The 13,834-nt window shown below is 48.5% G+C and overlaps 10 protein-coding genes across 11 annotated transcripts in view; 5 read left to right on the top strand and 5 right to left on the bottom strand.

Moving 5' to 3' along the window:
• The window catches only part of FOXG_00130 (uncharacterized protein), a gene marked incomplete at its 3' end in the record, with an annotated part of 2,944 nt that extends 1,862 nt beyond the window's left edge, over positions 1-1,082 (top strand). Inside the window, exon 3 of the mRNA XM_018376244.1 lies at positions 26-1,082. Coding sequence (XP_018231782.1) covers positions 26-1,082 — 1,057 coding nt within the window. The remainder of the gene's footprint in view (positions 1-25) is intronic.
• On the bottom strand, positions 23-2,733 carry FOXG_00129 (tRNA-dihydrouridine synthase 4). Its single transcript, XM_018376243.1, has 5 exons — positions 2,566-2,733; positions 2,431-2,509; positions 2,279-2,381; positions 1,902-2,226; positions 23-1,856 (listed from the first exon to the last, which is right to left on the bottom strand). The coding sequence occupies exons 1-5, from the start codon at positions 2,595-2,597 to the stop codon at positions 1,229-1,231; spliced, it is 1,167 nt and encodes a 388-aa protein (XP_018231781.1). The 5' UTR covers positions 2,598-2,733; the 3' UTR covers positions 23-1,228.
• Positions 2,734-2,802: 69 nt separating this feature from the next.
• Positions 2,803-5,798, bottom strand: FOXG_00128 (uncharacterized protein). Of its 2 annotated transcripts, XM_018376242.1 has the most exons (3): positions 5,482-5,798; positions 4,373-5,427; positions 2,803-4,321 (listed from the first exon to the last, which is right to left on the bottom strand). In XM_018376242.1, exons 2-3 carry the CDS (start codon positions 5,071-5,073, stop codon positions 2,848-2,850), a joined length of 2,175 nt encoding a protein of 724 aa, XP_018231780.1. In that variant the 5' UTR covers positions 5,074-5,427; positions 5,482-5,798; the 3' UTR covers positions 2,803-2,847. The 2 variants fall into 2 exon arrangements, with proteins under 2 accessions (XP_018231780.1, XP_018231779.1); XM_018376241.1 differs by having other exon boundaries at positions 4,373-5,798.
• A 415-nt stretch (positions 5,799-6,213) lies between these two features.
• Positions 6,214-6,558, top strand: FOXG_17812 (uncharacterized protein; the record flags this gene model as incomplete). Its single annotated transcript, XM_018397799.1, has 3 exons — positions 6,214-6,294; positions 6,345-6,376; positions 6,435-6,558. The coding sequence occupies 3 exons, from the start codon at positions 6,214-6,216 to the stop codon at positions 6,556-6,558; spliced, it is 237 nt and encodes a 78-aa protein (XP_018231778.1).
• A 550-nt stretch (positions 6,559-7,108) lies between these two features.
• On the top strand, positions 7,109-7,369 carry FOXG_00127 (uncharacterized protein; the record flags this gene model as incomplete). Its single annotated transcript, XM_018376240.1, has 1 exon — positions 7,109-7,369. One exon carries the CDS (start codon positions 7,109-7,111, stop codon positions 7,367-7,369), a length of 261 nt encoding a protein of 86 aa, XP_018231777.1.
• Positions 7,370-8,215: 846 nt separating this feature from the next.
• On the top strand, positions 8,216-9,211 carry FOXG_17811 (uncharacterized protein; the record flags this gene model as incomplete). The annotated part of the gene is made up of 1 exon (XM_018397798.1): positions 8,216-9,211. One exon carries the CDS (start codon positions 8,216-8,218, stop codon positions 9,209-9,211), a length of 996 nt encoding a protein of 331 aa, XP_018231776.1.
• Positions 9,212-9,431: 220 nt separating this feature from the next.
• FOXG_17810 (uncharacterized protein) lies at positions 9,432-10,823 on the top strand. Its single transcript, XM_018397797.1, has 2 exons — positions 9,432-9,741; positions 9,801-10,823. The coding sequence occupies exons 1-2, from the start codon at positions 9,586-9,588 to the stop codon at positions 10,146-10,148; spliced, it is 504 nt and encodes a 167-aa protein (XP_018231774.1). The 5' UTR covers positions 9,432-9,585; the 3' UTR covers positions 10,149-10,823.
• On the bottom strand, positions 10,242-10,532 carry FOXG_00126 (molybdopterin synthase sulfur carrier subunit; the record flags this gene model as incomplete). The annotated part of the gene is made up of 1 exon (XM_018376239.1): positions 10,242-10,532. One exon carries the CDS (start codon positions 10,530-10,532, stop codon positions 10,242-10,244), a length of 291 nt encoding a protein of 96 aa, XP_018231775.1.
• A 513-nt stretch (positions 10,824-11,336) lies between the features above and the next one.
• On the bottom strand, positions 11,337-11,731 carry FOXG_00125 (40S ribosomal protein S28; the record flags this gene model as incomplete). Its single annotated transcript, XM_018376238.1, has 3 exons — positions 11,337-11,398; positions 11,492-11,575; positions 11,671-11,731. 3 exons carry the CDS (start codon positions 11,729-11,731, stop codon positions 11,337-11,339), a joined length of 207 nt encoding a protein of 68 aa, XP_018231773.1.
• Positions 11,732-12,004: 273 nt separating this feature from the next.
• FOXG_00124 (uncharacterized protein) lies at positions 12,005-13,718 on the bottom strand. Its single transcript, XM_018376237.1, has 3 exons — positions 13,486-13,718; positions 13,370-13,429; positions 12,005-13,317 (listed from the first exon to the last, which is right to left on the bottom strand). The coding sequence occupies exons 1-3, from the start codon at positions 13,522-13,524 to the stop codon at positions 12,142-12,144; spliced, it is 1,275 nt and encodes a 424-aa protein (XP_018231772.1). The 5' UTR covers positions 13,525-13,718; the 3' UTR covers positions 12,005-12,141.
• Between the last annotated feature and the right edge of the window lie 116 nt (positions 13,719-13,834).

Below are 13,834 nucleotides of genomic sequence, written 5' to 3'. Positions count from 1 at the left end.
CACAACTGATTGCCTTCCGCCAAAGGGATGCTTATATCGAGCGTCTCGACTCGTCAGAACTCACATGCACACAGAAGAAAATGATGCTGCGTGTTGCTGGCGTTCAAGATAAGGACAAGGATAACAAGAACGAAATCGAGGTCTCGGAGGAGGACGGCGCTTTGAGCGTTGCTAATGCCAAGCGTATGCTCAAGTGGTTGGCTGAGAGCGTCCAGCGTACTCTTGAGCTCGGAACCCAGACCGATACTCCCAAAGATGTGAATACTCTCCTGAACCTGCTCTTGACGAGCCTGGGCCAGGTATACATCGAGACTACTCTCGATGCTGCCCTTGACCAGGTCTCTGTGCAGGAGAACACAAAGACTGAGCCTGATCTATCTTACTTGCCAACGATACAGCCGGCTGTCACAATCACAAGTCTCATGGATCGATTCATCACAGTCGTGCTCATCCGGCTAGCGGAATCAAACACAACAGTCAGGCGTAGCATGGAGGCGCAGAAGAGGGTGGCCATTAGTAACATTGAGAAGAAGACAAACAATGTCATGAAGGGCACTGTCGACGTTGTGTCCAATTGGGTGACCAAGTCCTTAGCTGGTCAGCGGAAGCAGGACTTCCGACCAAAAGAGGTCGAGCTCGACTCATTGCAGACACAGACGTGTCTGAGCATCTGTACTTTCTTAGCCCGCGTCCAGCGTCTCGCTCGTCAAGCTATCGACGGCCAAAACTCAGAGAAGTTCTTTACCGAACTTGCTCTGGTGATTCTGAAGCTGCTCTTTGAGCACTTCAAGAAGTTCCAGGTCAACGCCACAGGGGGTCTGATGGTCACGCAAGATATCGCAAAGTACGTTTCCACAATGCGCGAGTGGCCATTGACTAAGGAAGTTGGCTCCGCTGTCGAGATGCTCACTGAGATTGGTTCTCTCTTTATCGTCGGCCCCGAAGCACTCCGTGAAAAGACACGAACACTGGCGGCATCGGGCATAAGGGGGAAGTTGTCCAGGGCAGACTTTAGGGCGTTTGTGCAGAGGCGTGATGACTCGGGGACGGTGGGTATTCAGAGCGTTTTGAGTGGTCTTTGAGCGTTGGTGCAAGAGGCGGATCATGGGAAACTCTGTAGAATGGGTTGCAGAGAGTTGTTTTTTGTAGCCATGAATGCATTGAATGAGATACCATGCTCTCTTTCCGTAGTCTAAGGGCCGTTGTTGATGTAATACGGAGAAGTGGTTCATAGGTCTCGTCTCATGCCACCAGCTCTCCCCGTCTTCTGCTCAATTTTCTCATCGAGGAAGTCCATGATCTCACAAGTGTTGGTCAACTTCATGAGTTCTGCGCGCTCCTTCTTATCTAGAAGCGATGCCTTGTCAGACCCCATGCCCGGCGCTGTCATTTCCATAATGTGGTGTTGTACCAGCTTGAATGGCACAGGGGCCTTTGCAACCTTGCACATGAAGGTTTCAACAGCTTCCCATGGGCAAGCCGAGTAGCCAGCGAAGATGGCTGGATTAGCAAGGAGACCCCGGGCGGACATGAATCCAGAGAGGTGAGTGTTACTAGGACGTGGCATGTTCACAGCGGAGTTGGTATCGTTGAGAACAAGTTTGTCTAGTGAGGGGAGGGGAGAGTTGTTATTGGTGGTGATGGTGGGTTGAAAGGGGAGAGTGTTGAGGTCAAAGACATCTCCTGAAAGAAGTATTGGGAGTGTTTTCGAGTACTTGGCTGTCAAGATCTCGAGGGCTTCGGTCCTGATTGGTGTAGTTGATGGGGTTGATCTTGTCCGTGGGTGAATGGTGATCCAGTCAATCTGGCGGTTTTGTGGGTGACCTATCACGGTGTCTATGAAGTCCATGGTTTGCCTGAATATGTCAGTGAACCTATCTTATCTGAAAGAGAGGCCGTACCTGAGATCGTTGTGAATCCTGATTTTCACACTCACACTTCGGCCTTTGGGACTGTCAATGTCCTTTTCAAGGCCAACACCCCATCCATCACTCGCCAAACGCTGTCGAGTCTCAACCACCATATCCCTTACCAACTCACGATGGTTCATCAATGCAGCACCTAGCGTCTCGGCACAAGCCCATGACTGTGGGCATCCGCAGTTGAGATCGACGCCTTGGGTGTAAGGGGCGACGAGAGCTGATGCACGAGCAAGTTCCAGGGGGACATTTGCGCCGAACTGGACGATAGTTGGTGGTTGCTTTGGTGTAGTAGATATAGTCAAATCTATTCCAGTACATCAGCTTGGAGTTTATTATACAGGCATACTGTGACCTACCGCTGTCTCGGGCAAAACTGCTTCGATTAAACTCCTTGGCAAGGATCATAGGAGACCAACACAGGTCAACTCCATATTTGTGAACTGTGTGTCGAAATGCCAACTAACAAATGTGAGCAGTTTTTTTTAGTATTTCATTCACCGAAATATACCTTTCCATATCGAACCATCGGCGCAAGAGCATATAAGAAACGATCCTGTTTCCTCGCCACATCAAAGATTTTGAGTGGACTATTTCACAATGTCAGGCATACCCTGGACATATCGGAACGATGGTATGAACTTACTGGTCAGACTCACCCTTTTCACCGATCGACATTTTGAGAAAGGATACGATAAGCCAAGAGTAAACTCTAATTAGTCGTGATGTGCTTCTCGGTCTGTAGTGAGTTGTATACGGTAGTTGAATTACTTGAGAATAGAGGTTTTTTGTGCAAAGTCGCGGCACGTGACCAGACCTTTACTACCAAGATGCTCAAGAGCACATCAAGAAAGAAATATCACAATTACAAAATGATGACAAGCTATGGTAAGTGTTGTGATTACTATTTGTATATTGGTCACGCGATCTAAAATGCCGTGGCAATAACATAGTGACCGTCCCCAGAATCTTCTGACTCCACCGCAAATATGCTGTCTGCATCACCTTCAACCTCCTGAGCCTCCCATTCATTCAGCAGCTTCTCTCTCTCCAGTATCACAGCCTCAAGCCACTTCTTCTCAGCTGCCATACGCCTCATCATCTCCGCCTCTTTCTCCTTACAAGAGTCGTCTAGCCGGTGTTTGGCGCTATACATGAGCTCCTCACGATATGTTCTGTTATCTTCGAGTTTGGCCTCCAAAACCTTGAGCTGGTCGGCCTTCCACTTCTGCCATGCGTGGTGTTTCTGATCCATACGCTTTCTGAGAGCGAGCATTGAATTCTCAACCTCTTGGTCTCCGTTATCCTTATCTTTCCAATATGCTTTGAGCCGCTCGTGGTAAGCTTCTTCAAGCTCATTCTCCTCCGCTGCTCGAACTCGGAAGTCCTCATTCAGTGAGTTTTCCTTTTCAGTCATCTTCGCCAGTGCGAGTGCCTTCAAGTCGGACAGCTCTATCCCATGTTTCATTTCCAACTCTTGCTTTGCAGCTCTGATGTTAATAATCATATTCTCAGCCTCCTCTTCTTGGTCAACATCGAGCAATACTTGTTGCAGGTCATGCAACTCATCGAGCACGATCCTCAGCTCTTGATACTTGACTTCAATATCCCTCCGACGGATACTCTCCTGCCGTACTCTTTCCTCGAGCTCACGCTGCCGGCGTTCCTCTTCTAATCTTTCCTGCTCCAATCGTAGAAGCTCGGCCTTGAGAGCTTCTTCACGCTCAAACTCCTCAATTTGCAGAAGAATATGCCGTAATTCCTCGGCTTCCTCTAGCTCTTGGGCGCGCCTTTCTGCGCGTCGAGAAACAACCCCTTCTTTCAGTGCCTGGAGGTCCTCCATCGTACAAGTGCAAGTTCGCCATCGTCGAGAGCAAACGTAACAAAACTGGGTGCCACACCTACAAGTCATGTGTTGGCAAGCCTCCCTGTGCTCAACCAAGGCGTTGCAGTTAAAACATCGCTTCCAACCCTCGTCTTCGGCCAGTTGGTTCGTGAGACTCATATCGACATCTTGAGGGCAATCCTCTCCAGCATGAGCGGGCCCACGGCATAACGTGCATGTTACATGAGAGCGATCGCATATTCCTTGACGCTTCCCGGGATAGATCCGCTTGGGCTTGATCCAGAGGTTACAGTTTGGATTGCTGCAGTAAACACGGTCGCTGACGGGGAGCTCCCACTCTTTAGATCGTTCCTCAAATGTCTTTTTCAGGTCGGAAGGGATGAAACGCATGACGGTCTTGACGGGTATCTCGTTTAGGCAGCACTTGGGTGGCCACTGTTGTTCATTCTGGCATGCAGCAGTAACCAGGCGAACAAAACAGTCGCGACAATAGTTATGACAAGGCACTTTGATGACGTCCTTAGGATGAAAGTCGTCCAGACAGGACACACATTCCCTGGGATTAGGTATTTAGTAGGGGAACCTCATGTACGGTACCAGAACTCACACTTCCTCGACGGAGTTTAGTTTAGTCAACCGGCTGAGACCTTCACTAGCATGCTCAGCTTCTGCAACCTGTTCTCGCAAAGCTCCAAGAGCGGCACCAGTGGCGCTACTCTCACCTCGCTCATCACTGCGCTGGAAGAAACGGCGAAGGGCAAAAAGGCGTCTTTTGTTAGCTCTTGCATCGGCTTTGGTGACAACGCTAGGACCAAAAGTTGTCATGAGAATTTCCTTTTTAATCTTGGAGGGAGGTACGGTGTGACTCGTTTTTTCCTCGACCAGAGGTTCGGTAGGTATAATGATGGGCAGATAAGGCTCTTTGCTTTTACCCTTCTCATTCTCCTCTTGCTTTCTTTGCTCCTCATTTTCCTTCTTTTGGCGGTCCTCTTCAATAATTCTTGCGTTAACATTCTCCACTGAAGACTGAAGTACGTCGAGAAGGACTTGAGACGTGATATTTGGTGCCTTTCTCAATGCCTTTGGTGGATTGTATTTGTGCCAGTCGAGGTCAACAATATCAAGATTGGGCAATTTCTTGACCGCCCAAGAAACTCGCTGCTCTTGCTTTCCCCCAGAAGTCTCAGAGCCGTCGAGAACTCCGAAGGGGTCCTCATAAAAATCGATGTAATCTTCAGGTCCGAAGGCGCCAGGCATGAGGGGTTGTTCACGACTCAACCCTGCCATGCCTGTTATTGTTGTCGACATGAAAGCACCCTCTCGTCCGGATAAAAATATAAAAGGCGTCGACCGGAGCGGTCAAGGATAGAGAATGCCTCTAGTAAGATACAAAGCAATATATGTTTGACGGGTCGAACGGGTCGATAGTGTTGATCATGCGACAGAAAGCAATATACACGAGTTGACGAGTAGAGAGGTGTCCTAGATCTGCAGGTCAACCTACCCGATCCTGGTGGCCCTGTGTAAGCTAATCAACCATCCATATGTTGGTTGAACTCAGGAAGCATGGGAGCGTCTGTAGGTAAGGGGTTTCCAGTGCCTAATGGTTCTCTTCAGGGTCATGATATGACCAATTTGTCACATCGCTAGCTCAACTAGGCACTTTCCAGGCTCAGAGTCAGCCCTGGAGGCAGTCTTGGAGAGAGGCTATCATACCATGCCATGGAATGCCTTGGGGATGGAGCAAGATCCTGATGAAAGAATGGCATGTGGCCAATCAGATGCCCCATCCCGTGGCACGCTCGCATTTGCCTGGCCATGTCTGGATTTCTGCCGCAGAAGCGGGCGAAATGGCACACGCTGTTTAGAGGACCATTAGGAACGAGGCCGAGTTTCAGCTCATATTCCTAGCGTGCCTTAGAACGGTGCGCGTGGTCTGAAGTGGGAGAACTGTAGCCTGAAAGGGGTGAGGCGATACTAATATTAGCGGTTTGGTGTAGCTGTAAGTGGTTGGGTGAGTTTCAGTACAACGCAGATCGGGCGTTGACAGTGGAAGATACTAGGTACAGTGTAGGTAATGGGACCCCTGGTTGTTGGTGGCTATTCCGCCTGTAATTCCGCATCTCAGTCAGGCACATCATGATTTGGCCATGTCAGAAGTATAAAGGAAGTTGTTAGCATTGATGATCTCAGTTCGATAGTTGGCACCTGTAGAACTATTTTCTATCACTTGGCGTAATAGGGATGGATATCTATCTACTTGTCCTTGGGGTCTCACAAAACAATCGACCAGAACCCCAGAGTTAGTGGGTAGATACCGAAGGTAGATCTAGTCTCCACAATGATACTTCAATATTTCCCCAGCCAAAGGCATCTCGACTTTAGTGATTACATCAACACCTGAATTATTCGATCGTGATTAACCTCGACCAAAACCAATCAATAAACATGGCACGCCTCTCAGGACTCCAAAAAGAGGTCCTCGCACTCTACAGAAACTGTCTAAGAGAGAGTCGAAAGAAGCCACAAGTATGAACGGATTATTCATTCGGGATCTCTATGACTGACATCGGACTCAGGCAACTCGCTCACATTTTGAGAGCTTTGCCAGGTGGGCTTCTCCCAAACTTATGGGGGTTTAGTTATCAATACTCTAATATCTCTAATAGACATGAGTTCTCTAGGAACTTGGCTATCGATAAGCGCGACTTTGCCGCTATTGAATTCCTCTTACGGAAAGGACGACGCCAACTTGAGGTCTACGGCTCACCAGGCATCAAAGACATAAAATAGGCGGCATCCAGCGGCTCCTGCCTCTCACTCCAATGTTCAGTTGGATGTATTCGACTAAAACAATGTGGCAAGAGATGTATAATTATCACCCTGTATAGTACCTTCCAATACTTGGCCGAGCAAGTTCTCGGAATCCTCACAAATCCAACATTACCTCGGCCAGAATTCTCTCATCCATCATCAGCACAAACTCATTGTATCATCACTCTACCATACCGACATAGCCAAGCCTCCTTTCTCTCATACAATCAACTCTTTTAAACCCTTATAGCTCGTGTATTGCAGAATGGTCATATCAGAATCTAACCCCGGCTCTCGCAACTCACACTTGCCCAGCACACGCAAACCTCATTCTGCCAGCGACAGCTCAAGGGCTCGTGGGCGTACCATTTTTAGACCACGACGGACTGTACGTGTAAGGTACCAGAGCACAAACCAGCAACACCATGGCCATCGATCGAGTTCATCACCACCCGATCCAACTTCATATATAACAGTCCCAATAAACCATTCTAGTCACGCTCAAGGAGCGAACGATAGCGCCGTGGAAATGCACTACAATGGTGAAACAGACTGGATGGATGATTTTGAGTCTGATTCCGCCGCCTCTGGATCAGGAAAGCAGCACAAAAACTGCCCCACTCGTGACACACGGCCAAGACGTGATATATCTTCGAGCTCCGAATACCTCTTTAAAGACGACTCGCTATCTTCAAAGGACGCTCGTCGAGATGCCAGTCCCTTGCATATGTCCGAGGTCGGTATCTCAGCACCTCCGAAAAAAGTGTCTCACTCGACTCTCAGAGGTTAGTTATCCGAGACGGAGGCAGACGCATGTCCTGCACCATTGCACAGTCATGCTACAGATGTCTTCAGCAATAACTCTGTCGCCCAAGGTCACCAGAATGTAAACGACGAACTCGTGGAGGCCATTTCGAGAAATATAGCCCAACAACTACACATGCTATCAATCAAGGACACAACCGTTCGTGGACGAAGTGACACTCAGCAGCTACTTTCCCAGACCTCGGATAGCCTCGAAAACGAGTCGAGAACCCCGAGTCAAAGGGAAGCTCTGAATCGATTCACTCAAGAGCTGCAGAGATATGCTGAGCAGTCGGGTGCAAAAGGCAACCTGCCGATACCTACTCCGACCCCCCCGCGTTCTAGCACAAGCCTTCATACGATAGCAGCTCTTCTGCCCTTTCGTTCGGAGTTTAAAGCTGCCGGTCTTGCAATTACTTCAAAAGATCAAAAGAAACGTTCCCCCCACCGTTCTCCCGTTGGCAAACACAGAGTAATGATGAACCAAGTACCGCGATCTCATGTCGAACAACAGCATCTCCTCCAGATGGATGGCAATGCAGGGTGTCCTAGTTCAAGTACACAAATCCCTTTCCCGGTCTCAAAAGACATGGGCGAGTTCAGCTATGCAATGGTGGACCAGCCAAAACCCCATAAGTATCGAAGAAAGAAGGTAAAAGCTGAGCAGAAAGTGCCCCAGACTTGCTCCCCTTTTTGTCAACTGGGAGATCTGTGTCAATGTAGTAGTGATTAGAATTGTCTGCAGCTTACACACAAACCGAAACCTTTATATTCAGAATCCCTCAACGAGAAGGCTTTAACAGGACCTACGGCCAAGCTTCCCAGACCACGAATGCATACATATCCCGAATGGCCCAATGTCACATCTTTGGAGAGAAGGTCGAACCAGCGAAAGAACCTCGATAAACGGAAGACAAAATCGACTTCCCCAGCTGTACGAAGCACGCAAAGGATGAGACAATCAAACCGGGCTTTTTTCACTGGGCGAGGGACACCTATGATCTGCTCGAGCGTGTCGTTGGAATCGGTAGTCCAAGATAATGCTGGCCCATCCTCAAATAAACACCACCCCCGTGCAAAAAACGACGTTTGTGCATACAGAAATTGTAGCCAAGGAAACGAAGAGGAGAGCCCCTGCATCAGACCAGTGCAGACCTCAAGAGATATCAAGCAATCGATATTGGTGCAACCTCGTCCCAGAAGCTGCCATAGCTTAAGTGCTGATGTTCTTGTCCCGCAGCAATTGCATCCCACAAAAAAGTCCAGTAAACCTTTGCCAGAACCCCCTTACCCAGATCCGTCATCAACAGCTACAGAACAAAGCTGCAGATTGTCTGTTGATGATGTCTCACCATCTACACTGAAGAAGGACATACTTGATAAAGATAAAGCAAAGGTATCATCGGACAGGAGAACCAAGTATGGAAGCTCTTCCATATCACCAAATCATGTTACTGTCTGTTCACGAGGGTTTTCCGGTCGAAAGATTGGACGACCAAACGTACCAAAGCGAACATCATCCATTCGAAGTCTTCGAGCAGCCAATCAAGATTATGACCAAGATAGAGTCCTAGATCGCGATGTGCTAAGGGGTCTCCATATTGCGTCTTCGGCAGCTTGCAACGAGCAGATTGATTCGTTTATCCATGAGAAGACTGGCCTACACATTCGACAATTTCTGGCTGATCTCATGCCGCTCGAGAGTCTGGGCAACGAACCAGTGCGGGAATCGAAGGAAGAAAGGTCGAGGAGAAGGCGGGCAGACATCAGGGAGGTGAAGCGACGAGCGAGGAAATCTCGACAGATAAGAGAACGCGCCATGGTCTGATGATTGGTGAATAAGGCGTAGGAACTCATTCCTCCAGTTTCAGTCATTCCTGTGTCTTTGGATGCAACGGATACATTGTTACACTTAACTTAGATAAAACGGCAAACCCTCACCAAGGTTTGTATGATTGCGGCATTCTCGTTCAGTCATGTGTTAGGCAATAAAGAGTTGTGCTATGAGTAGATAGTCCTAAGGCATCGATTTCAAACATGGTGTGCGTTTGAGTGACTACAGGGGTTGACGTATGATGCTTCCCCGCTCAACCTCAATTCTCGGCCTCTTTTTGAGTTTATGATAAGCACATCAACTCAACGTGGTGTCGCCATTATAGTCAATTTGATACATCACTAGACCCTCGCCTTTAATCAAAGACTATGGATTCTTTGCGGTTGTCTCAATATGACATTCAGGCTGCGCGAGCCAACTTCACCTTGTATGGGAACCATGATGACGAACACTTCCTAAGATGTTGGAAGCATCAAACATGCAAAGGTTGTCTTGCAGCTTCACAATGTGGCTGGTGTCCTTTTGTAGGCTTTCATTTGCAAACCATATCGCTTCAAGTAGTACATACTCATTGAACTTACAGACATGGTCATGTGTACCGAATACTAGCAACATCCCGTTGCTCGCACCAGCTTACAACGAGAATGTCTGTCCACACTGGGCCGAACGTTGGGAGTTACGGACAAGGCCGCTCGGGTGCCAGGTTTCGTCAATCACGAGTCTCACTGCCATTGTCACCATTATATCAACACTAGTCTTTGTTTCGCTCATGGTCGGTCTTGTGAGAGCTATCCGGTGGTTCTGGCAGTACCACAAGAAGCATCCTGGTTGGTGGCGGCTACGGAATCAACGTTGGGCAAGGACGTGGTTCCGAGCTGGAGAATTTGAACCCCTACTACCAGGAAGCTGGCCGGATAATGGAGGTCCCTAGGATAAAATCTCGAGGGCCGACCCACGACTACGAGGTTTAAAGGAGTCACGATACAGACACCGAGCGATTTTTGCAACTGACACTCGATATCCTTCAACCGGAGCTGACGGGAGGGATAATAGCCACTTCGTCTGCTTCCTGGATCACTGTGTCTGAAGCATCCTCCTCACTAGGCGAGTCTACATAATCAAGGTTGACAGTGACTAGGCAGGAATCGAGGATCTTGGCTTTCATGCCAGGATACTTGGACTCGAGCTCGGTGAAGAGCTTGTTGAGCGGCATCGTGGCCGGCAAAGCTTCATAGTCCTTACCAGTGAAAGAGCTAGCACTGGCAAAGTAAAGAACATTGAAATGTCCGGTTGGAGGCTTAGGGACCGAAGACATTGTGGAAGCGAGGTGCCTAGAAAATTCTTTTGGTATGTTAGCCAGTGGCCAGAAACAGAGTTCAAAAGCAAGTGGTGAATGAGGTTTTGGATCAGAGATCTTGGTGATAAAAAGGTACATCAATGTATGTTTCAGGTAATACATGCTAAAAAAAACATCATTCCAAATAGAATTGCATAATAATAAATGTGTTGACTTACCAAGAAAGTTGGGAGAGCTTTGAGTTGTGGAAAGAAAATTGTTGGAGGTGGAAGAAGGAAACTTTGAAGATTTCCTCTGGTCGCCCCGCCTAAGTTGAGGTCAGAGAAGTTGCACGTGACTAGAATTCACGATGTGAAGCGAGGTTAGTTATGGAGACGCAGATTGTCAGAAAAAAAAAGAGGTATAATATCTCCAGTTGCCAGGTCAACGCTGAAGCTCCAAGGTCGTTGAAATCGTATCATAGCACTTGTTGATTGGAGAACTCCCGGTATGATCTTTTCTTGCCTGAACTGAGCTTCGCTTCGCTTCGAAAGGATCGGAGCTGTTGAAACAGAGGGAGAATACCACGGAGAAAACAAGAAATGAATTTCACTTTTCTTCGGATTCCAATACTGCAGAAGAACAACTGTTCTGGGATTTTTTCGTTATGCCAGACCAGATCCGTCCGTGTGACTCCTCTAACAAATGAAACTGGAGTGTCATGTGCAGCTCCAGGTCAATGTCCCAGTCCCAATACAAGGCGCGCACGCCATAGCATTAGCATGCATAGACCATCCGTCGTTGACCGTCTTTCAAGAACCCCATGCTCCCCAGAATGCACATTTATCGTAGTCGTCGGGCCTCACGCTCGGACTCGAGGAGGCAGAGGATGTCGTCCTCACGGACTGTGGTGGTTGTACGTTAGCATTTGTAATCCTGTATTCCTACTCTGAACCCTCGTTTAAGCGCTCGAGGGGGCTTCGAGAATCAAATCGTACCTGGGCCCTTGACGTTTCGGATGATCGATCGGGTCTGGTCGTCCATGAACTCGACGCGGACCTGGGTGACACCACCACGAGAACCTATCCATCTAGTCAGAAAATCCCTTCTTCATTCCTTCGTTTCGAGCCTTCTGATATCTTGCTTCATCGATATCAAATTTCGGGGAGAGACGCACCGGTTCGGCCGAGAACTCGGGTGACCTTGACGAGCTTGACGGGCTGCTTGGAGGCGTCCATTGTTGCGACCTGAAGAACTGGTGAGCTGGAGGAGAATAGAAAGCGCGATGGGTCGAGGAGAAGCCGTACTGTTGGGAATTTCGGTGGATTGGGCGGTGGTCGCAAACGTGAGCTGAAGGAAGAATGAACTTTTTTTCGTTTGCCAAATCAATTAATTTGGTGTGTCAAACTGCCAAAGCCCTTACCCCACGAGCGGATTAACAGTTGGACCGATAGCGTTCAGCCACGTGGCGCGGCTTGGGGCGCCATGAGCGAGATGGCCACAACATGTATCAAAAACATGAATGATGAGATTTGTTTGAGGCGAAAAAGATTATATGTTTTATTTATTTGGATACCAACAACTCAATTGGTTCGTTTCCTCGATTATTTGGCTTATTTTCTGGGGTATCAGATCAACGCATCGTTATTCATAAATCTTCCATCCTCTCCTCTAAATCTTTGACCCATTCCTCCATAACTTGCTTATTCTTCTCAATAGACACAGTGCCGTCCTTTACAGCCGCCTCAATCTTCACAAGGCCTTCGTTCCACTGCTTCAGTTCCGTAGCCATCTCTGCTTGCTGTTTCTCAATGCGTGTCAATGTCTCACTCGCAGTGGCAGCATCCGAATGAATTGCTCTCAGTGAACGAAGTCGATCCAGTAGAGGTGGCAGGATAGGAGTCAAGTTTTCAATCGTCGGGAGGATACCATACAGGGCATTGATTTTGGCTTCCTGCTCAGTCTCTTCACTCTGAGCTGAAGAGCCATTTCGACCAAGCTCTTCTCTCAATGATCTGGCCTTCTCCCTAGAGTCATTCAGCTTGTCCTGCTCTTGGGCCAGTGTTCGTACACGCCGACTGATTGCATCCAGATTGGCTGTAGAAGCTTCGGCGAGCGTAGAAATCTGCTTGTTCATAGAGTCCAAAGTAGGCAGAATTGCACGAGGAAGACCATTAGCATCAGCCTCTGGCATCAATGAAGCATTGATTCCAAGTCCCCTCTCCAGCATCAATAATCGACGGTCGAAATCAGTTGCCTTGGCTAATGCATGGCTTTGTTCATACGTAGGTTCGTACATCAAAGTATAAGTTGCATCCTCTGCTGTAGGTGCCTCGGTCTTCTCTTCAGAATTTGAAGTTGCATTCGTCCCTGGAATCCGAATCGAAGTTGGCCGACCGATGGGTTGCGATATCTCGTCCAGGACTTGGCTGAGGGAAGTCAGTCTGTCGTCACCGGTGGTAGCGTCAATGTCTTCCTTTGTTTGTGATTCTGCTTTTCGCTTTGCATATTCGTTCTTTGCTTCTTCCACTTCGCGCTTTAGGCGGGCAATTCGGCGTTCTAGGCTCTCATCGTCGTCGTCGTCAGAGAGATCGCCAAGCTCCTGAGTACCGTCCTGCAGTATTCTTTGTCTTCGGCTAGAGACCTTGTACGACTTGCGCTTTCCGTCAACTCGGTCCGAGAAGTCGACTCCGTTCGCGTCAACGTCGGTGGGAAGAAAGCGAGAACGCGCTTCATCTATTCGCAGCCGGGATCGAGAGATACCAGGCGTCTCGTCCTCGATATCGTAGAACTCGTCGTCCGAATGGGTTCGACCAGTGATTGTCTATAGATACGTTAATGGGTACCAACCGTACCTGTAACACAAAGAAGCTTACGGGAACTGTAGAGTTGTCATCTGTGAGCTCCGGGGTCTCATAGATGTCTGGAGCGGAATCCTAGGTAAGGTCGTTAGCATCTTTGAGTTCTCTTTGTGCCAAAGGCAACAACTCACCAGATCTGGAAGAGCGGCGTACTTCCGGTTGAGGGCCATTTCCACTAGTAAAGGAGATTTGGGTAGGAGCCAACTGATACTTCAACCAGGACCTCTAATTACAGGGCTTTATTCTGACACAAGCTTGTTGTTATTGTAAGGTGAAGGTGTATCACTTTGTACTTCGCTTCTGACAACAATGGAAATGGCAGTGAAACCAAGCACTGTCCAGTTATATCCCTTTTCGGCTTCCGAAGTGGTGAAGCACTGACCATTAGCGTACCAATAGCGCTAATGCCCACTGTTTACTTATCCCCTGACGGCGTTAGACACTGCCTACCTAGGGATTCAGAGGTGGACTGCAGGGCGC

The sequence above is a fragment of the Fusarium oxysporum genome, chromosome 1 (genome assembly GCF_000149955.1).
Source record: "Fusarium oxysporum f. sp. lycopersici 4287 chromosome 1, whole genome shotgun sequence".
NCBI classification, from domain to species: domain Eukaryota; kingdom Fungi; phylum Ascomycota; class Sordariomycetes; order Hypocreales; family Nectriaceae; genus Fusarium; species Fusarium oxysporum.
The sequence above is the reverse complement of the archived record's forward strand: the minus strand, read 5'-3'. Positions and strand labels throughout refer to the sequence as shown.

Excerpts from the sequence above, each read along its gene's own strand:
- FOXG_00129 (XM_018376243.1), bottom strand. The coding sequence starts at position 2,597 with ATGTCGATCGGTGAAAAGGGTGAGTCTGACCA. Across the intron at positions 2,382-2,430 it reads CGATGGTTCGATATGGAAAG|TTGGCATTTCGACACACAGT; the intron begins GTATATTTCGGT and ends CACATTTGTTAG. Across the intron at positions 1,857-1,901 it reads AGGATTCACAACGATCTCAG|GCAAACCATGGACTTCATAG; the intron begins GTACGGCCTCTC and ends TGACATATTCAG.
- FOXG_00128 (XM_018376241.1), bottom strand. The coding sequence starts at position 5,073 with ATGTCGACAACAATAACAGGCATGGCAGGGTTGAGTCGTGAACAACCC. Across the intron at positions 4,322-4,372 it reads CTAAACTCCGTCGAGGAAGT|GGAATGTGTGTCCTGTCTGG; the intron begins GTGAGTTCTGGT and ends ACCTAATCCCAG.
- FOXG_00124 (XM_018376237.1), bottom strand. The coding sequence starts at position 13,524 with ATGGCCCTCAACCGGAAGTACGCCGCTCTTCCAGATCTG. Across the intron at positions 13,430-13,485 it reads ACGCCGCTCTTCCAGATCTG|GATTCCGCTCCAGACATCTA; the intron begins GTGAGTTGTTGC and ends GACCTTACCTAG. Across the intron at positions 13,318-13,369 it reads ATGACAACTCTACAGTTCCC|ACAATCACTGGTCGAACCCA; the intron begins GTAAGCTTCTTT and ends ACGTATCTATAG.
- FOXG_17810 (XM_018397797.1), top strand. The coding sequence starts at position 9,586 with ATGGATTCTTTGCGGTTGTCTCAATATGACATTCAGGCTGCGCGAGCC. Across the intron at positions 9,742-9,800 it reads AATGTGGCTGGTGTCCTTTT|ACATGGTCATGTGTACCGAA; the intron begins GTAGGCTTTCAT and ends TTGAACTTACAG.